The following is a 5474-nucleotide window of genomic DNA, read 5'->3' on the forward strand; positions in this document are numbered from 1 at the left end:
CTCTGCAATTACACCAAAATCAGAGTGAGAAAGTAGATAACAAACATGAATTTTCATGTATCCGTGTAATTATATGTATATGGTCAATAACATTAAGAAGCTTAAGACACTCGTTTAAATGTACAATAATTATAGGTCAAACATATTTATCCCACCAGTATCCGTGGTACTTTCAGGCATCATCAGCGACAGATCTGCCAGCGTCTGGAGAGCATCACATGCTGTGTCTTCATCTGCAGGAAGCATTGTAAGAAAAAGAAGCTGAAGTGTCGGTATAAACAGTAAAAATTGAAACATGGCAACATTACAATGCATACATGCAAAGAATTGCTATAAAATTAATTCAAATAAATGTAACGTGAGTTGAATTCCAAACAAACACAAAGGAGCTTCTGTAGTTTGTCATAGAAAAGAAGAATATTCAGGAAGAATGACATCATAAACCCCATTATGGATGTGGTCAAATTTTAATTCTAAGCTCAGTAGCGAATCTTAGATTACCAGAAACAGACAGTAGTTGCTCCCGAAGTTTATAAAAACCAAAAAAAAATTATCACTGAACAGAAAATTTAAAGTTGAAAACAGCAGATAGAGTGACCACCAAATACAGTAGTAAGCCTTAATATTTTAAGTGGATAACTGGACTGTAATTTATGGTTTTCCTAAGTATAGACATGTCTTCACCTGCATCCCTGGGGGTGCTTTGAATAAAGGGTAACTGAATTTTCTATTAATACCTTTTTTCCTACTTTGATGTGCATGGCAGATAGGTAAATTCAGACAGAGAATTGAGAGACTAGAACACACCTGCAGTGAAGAGACTCTTTTTACTTTTTCTCCTTGAAAATTTATATGTGAGTTTCAAAGACTTCTCATCCCTTTCTGGTTCAAATTTCTCATCGAGGGCGCCTAAGCTTGGTGCTTCATCTGTACCACTGCAGGCTTCTTTTGCATCTTCTTTTTTAATGCCTAATCTCCTCCTATAGTATTTTCTTCCTTTTTGCTGCACTTCCATGGCGCTAGTACCTTCTCCATGCGTCAAGTCATTTCTACCTCCAGAATAATCCGCATTATCAGCTTCAGTGCTTCCTAAGCTTGGTTCACAGCGAACATCTTCCATATCACCGGCACGAAGCTTGGCAATCGCCAAGTCAATATCGGCACGCTGAATATCATAATCTATCAGTCCAGATTTCTATAAAACAGTTCCTACTCCAAAAAGCTTTAGGTCCTTCTATTTAATTGATTTTCAATAGGCTATCATGTAGGGAAACCAATATATAATTTCCTTAAAACTTCTTCCTATAGTGTATTCAAGCAGAAAAAATTTTAAGAACCACATAAATCATAAGTAACAGTAAAGGAGATTACCATTCTTTCACCCTTTTTATCAGAGAGGTACATCTTTGCTTTTTTATTCGGTGTGTGGGAGTTATTTGTAGAGCCACCTCGTCGCGAAGCCTCAGCTAATGCTACAGCAATCTCATGTTCCATATCGTCATCAGTATCATCCCCCTTCTGACTTAGACCCCTCTTAACAGGTGATAAATATCTTTCCCTAGTATCCTTCTCAATGGTATATGGGATAGGAATTCTAGGAGTCCTTTTTCCAACAGCACGAGGCACATTCTCTTGGTACATGAAAATTACGATTTACAAAATAGTTAGCAACCATTAGATCTTTTTCATTAGATAGATAGTTAATGAGCATTGAGCCCATAAAATTTCGGGGAGGTAAATCGTTTTTATCCCACTTCATACATTAAGGGAGGGTACTAACTTGAGTTGCATCTTCTCAAAAAACTTCTTTTTACAAATTTCTATTGAACATTATTGACGCTAGTAAAATAAGGGAAAGAGCAGTTCTATCTAAGCTAATTCTGCAAGGCATTCAAAAACATGGTATGACACCAGAAAGGCTGCGATTCTTGAGGAAAAAACATTTGCACCAAGCAAAGACTCATGCATATAAAGAATTGTATGTGTGCATGGACAACTCATGCTTGTGAAATGGGAGAACAAATTTTGAGGCAAAGAGGAGCAGAGAACAATACCAGTACGTCTCTTTTTCAGCGATGGCAAGAAGCCTGAAGAAGACCTGAATTGCAAGCGGTCAGACAGACCCTCTAATCCTACAGAGGGATGATCTGAGGATTTTACTCTAGAGCGCTTAGAGGCTGACCTCGGAGTTTCAATACCTTCATTGTTTTCCTGCTCACTGTCACTTCCTCCATGCTAGAGAAGAGATAGACTCGTTACATAATAACATAAAATCAAATGCAGCCCATACTACCACACTAAGTTAGCTGGACATCATCTTTCTAAGATATGCATAATGGTTAACCAAAAAACACCCAACCAAAAAAAAATATTGTCTTTCCTGGGCTAAGCTATATTTTCAAGCGACAAAACTTGAACAAAGAAGAGTGCTAAACCCCTAGGTGTGACAAACTTCAACAAGTTGTCAGATGTTCCATAGGAACAGGTGTAAGACATGTACAATTGTTGAGTCTCAAATAGAAATAAGTATCCTGAACTGGACCAAGTGCGTGTATGTTATAACCATATATAGAAATCAAATAACGATTCGAACGGTTTAAAGCACTTACCAAAACAGAGTAGTGATCAGTCATCATCGCATTAAGGCCAACCACAGAAGCAGTGCCTTCGGGAAGAGACAAGTAAGCCTAAAGTACAGATGGCAAAATATAAGTTGAAAAATGTTCAGACCAAGATCAAAAGACAGATCGAGGAAGGAGGAGATCATGCTAACCTTATTCATAGTGTATAGAGCCTCTACCATTTCTGCAGAACGGCTATGTACAAACGCAGCCACCTACAAACCATAGAGGAGAAAACACCATATTTATTGCTGGTTTCTGCAAACCAAATTGATTATAAAAATGACAATACCATTCCTGTGACATTTATCGGAAACTGTGGCAGCAATTTATTACCCTTTTTTTTTTGCATAATAGAATGTTGTACTACAAATCATATTCCATATAATGCTTATTTTGCTAACTCCACTAACCTTTTTCCATTCTTTTCCAAATTTGCGGTATCCTTCATAAAAGCGCTCCAACTCTTCCTTGCTCCACTGAGGACCTAACATATCCGACAACTTCCTCTTCTGCATGTAAGGAACACTATAAGATATGCTTGGATACCAGCTGATACAATTTGTTGTAGCGACAAAAGTTTGCTTGCACGTTGGAGACAAGGGTAAAACAGTGTCTCTTCTTGAAATATGAACGTAATCGGAACTTAAAGTAAAAACGATATGAGAAAACCAACCATTTTTGTCAAAAGAAGGTAATAAACTACTTGAATCAATCAAGAAACAAGTACCGGGTAAACACTAAAAAGTCTAGCAGATATCTTAGGTATATACTAAAGATTGGTATCCTTCTGCAGCCTAACTATGCAAAAAAAACTACAATAAAATCTCAGACTGATCTATATAATCCTACCTAAAGTTGACATCCAGTTAAAATATCAAGTAAAGAGCTTACCCGTTGTTTGGTTTTACTCATATTTTCTTCCTCTTTTTGAGGAGAAACAGCTTTACCACGAGGAGTTTTCTTGTACTTAGATTTCTTAGACCTTGAAGGCGCCATTAGCTAAGCTCTTCTGTTACCTGAAACATTCCCCAAATTGAAACCAAGTTAAGATTTCAACAAGATACAAAACCCAATATGCACAATACATCATAGACTCATTCCAAAGAAAACGACTACAGGGGCATTCATGAAACTAAAAATCCAGCATGCAAAAGCAAAAGCTCATCATCAGTGTCAACACTACTTCCGCTCAATATAGTATGAAACCCAGAGAGAGAAGGTTTACAAAAAAAAAAAAAAAATCAAAAAATTGTACGAATTTGAAATTAATCCCCTTCAACAACTCCAAGTAGTTAACTTTATACTGAAATTTGAACGAATTCAAATCAGACGACCTTGACACACCCATCGATTTGAGCTTCAAAATTCAAATCACACAACCTCACACCAAAATCGAATTCGAATCGAAACTTCAAAAATCAGTGAAGCAGATTCCCCAAAAACAAAAGAGAACCAAAATAAACTCATAATACCTTCGCACCTAATCCACAAATTTACCCTACCGAATTAGAAACGAAAAAAAAACCGATTAAAAGCACAAATTATTTGAAAAATTCGACGAGAACGAATCAGAATCAGGGTTAACCAAAGTGCCTAATTATCGCAAAGAGAAGATTTGCAAGAGCTTTACCTAAATAGAAGAAGAATCCAAAATCACTCAGAAACCATCGCCGCCGGTAGGGACTTGGGAGATAAAATTACAGAGGAGAAATCGGAATATGAACAGATCAGAGCTTCGGGTTTTTGAAGAGATCGATGAGATTAACGGAGAGAAGAAGAAGATGAAGAAGCAGCAAAACAAGAGATTGACACAATTTTTTTTTTGGGGATATATAACCGCGAAAAAAAACTTTAAAATAAAAAAAAAATAAAAATTAGAGAATCTCATAAAAAATGTAAATTTCGTTGCTACTTTTTTATTTCTTTCGATTTGCAGGGAGATAACACATTTTTTGCTTAATAATTATTGCGAAGAAACAAATTTTATTTATTATTTCAAATAAAACTTGCAAAAATTCAACCCGGTTCGGTTTACCAAATAAATTTGGAATCATCCGGTTTATTTTAGATATTCATTACGGTTACAGCAATACTTTTTTTTTTCTCTCTTATTTAGGGGGCAATGGTATGGAGCGGACCTTCTTCAATCTGGACAATCTCCTCGAGCTCCCTCACAACCCCGTCCATATTTACCCGAATCGCCGGTGGATATTTCATACATTTTACCATTATCAGCATCAAACTCATCAACGAATGTTTCTTGAACGTTCCAGTCATCCTCTCATCGTTCATTGTGTCTGAATATACCCGCTCAACTATCTACACATTTCCACAAAATACAATTTTCCAAACAAACGAGTTTTAACTACATATTAGAATAGTGTATATTTCCAAATTGGAGAAAGCGAGAGATTGTTTTTTGTTTTTTTTTTCATTACGTACCCATATAACAAGGTCAAGGTTTGATTTGAACTCTTCTGGTTCTTCACCGGTGAAAAGCTCTAGAAGGAACATCCCGAAGCTGTAGACGTCAACAGTTTCCTCTGAACCACCTCTATAGAAAAAGATAAAAAAAAATCATATATTCATTAGAACATATATATATGTTTAGGACTCTTAAGATGAATGATGTAACTTATTTTATCGCAAGTGAATCTGTACGTACTTGTCATTATCGAAGAACAAAGGAACAACAGGTAATTCTTGAACAAATCCCGACATTCCCGCATCTGAAACCTTGGCATTGAGGTTAGCATCAAGCAAAACTTTGTTCGTTGTAAACCTTTTGTGTTGTAATGGAGGGTTCAAGTTGTGCAAGTGTTGCAACCCTATACATTCAAAGAAGGAGAG

The 5474-nt window shown here is 36.3% G+C and overlaps 2 protein-coding genes across 3 annotated transcripts in view; both read right to left on the minus strand.

Moving 5' to 3' along the window:
* LOC104746569 (protein ALWAYS EARLY 3-like) overlaps positions 1–4439 on the minus strand; it is a 10535-nt gene extending 6096 nt beyond the window's left edge. The window contains exons 1-9 of the mRNA XM_010468081.2: positions 4255–4439; positions 3516–3640; positions 3035–3133; positions 2774–2836; positions 2610–2687; positions 2055–2235; positions 1372–1631; positions 808–1165; positions 134–233 (exon numbers count right to left, since the gene is read on the minus strand). Of these exons, the coding sequence (XP_010466383.1) occupies positions 134–233; positions 808–1165; positions 1372–1631; positions 2055–2235; positions 2610–2687; positions 2774–2836; positions 3035–3133; positions 3516–3620 (1244 nt within the window). The 5' untranslated portion in view covers positions 3621–3640; positions 4255–4439. The remainder of the gene's footprint in view (positions 1–133; positions 234–807; positions 1166–1371; positions 1632–2054; positions 2236–2609; positions 2688–2773; positions 2837–3034; positions 3134–3515; positions 3641–4254) is intronic.
* Positions 4588–5474, minus strand: part of LOC104746570 (probable receptor-like protein kinase At2g47060) — a 2913-nt gene continuing 2026 nt past the window's right edge. For both annotated transcript variants that reach the window (XM_010468084.2, XM_010468083.2), the window contains exons 6-8: positions 5290–5452; positions 5067–5178; positions 4588–4943 (exon numbers count right to left, since the gene is read on the minus strand). In XM_010468084.2, the coding sequence (XP_010466386.1) occupies positions 4737–4943; positions 5067–5178; positions 5290–5452 (482 nt within the window). In that variant the 3' untranslated portion in view covers positions 4588–4736. The remainder of the gene's footprint in view (positions 4944–5066; positions 5179–5289; positions 5453–5474) is intronic.

The sequence above is a fragment of the Camelina sativa genome, chromosome 15 (assembly GCF_000633955.1).
Source record: "Camelina sativa cultivar DH55 chromosome 15, Cs, whole genome shotgun sequence".
NCBI classification, from domain to species: Eukaryota; Viridiplantae; Streptophyta; class Magnoliopsida; order Brassicales; family Brassicaceae; genus Camelina; species Camelina sativa.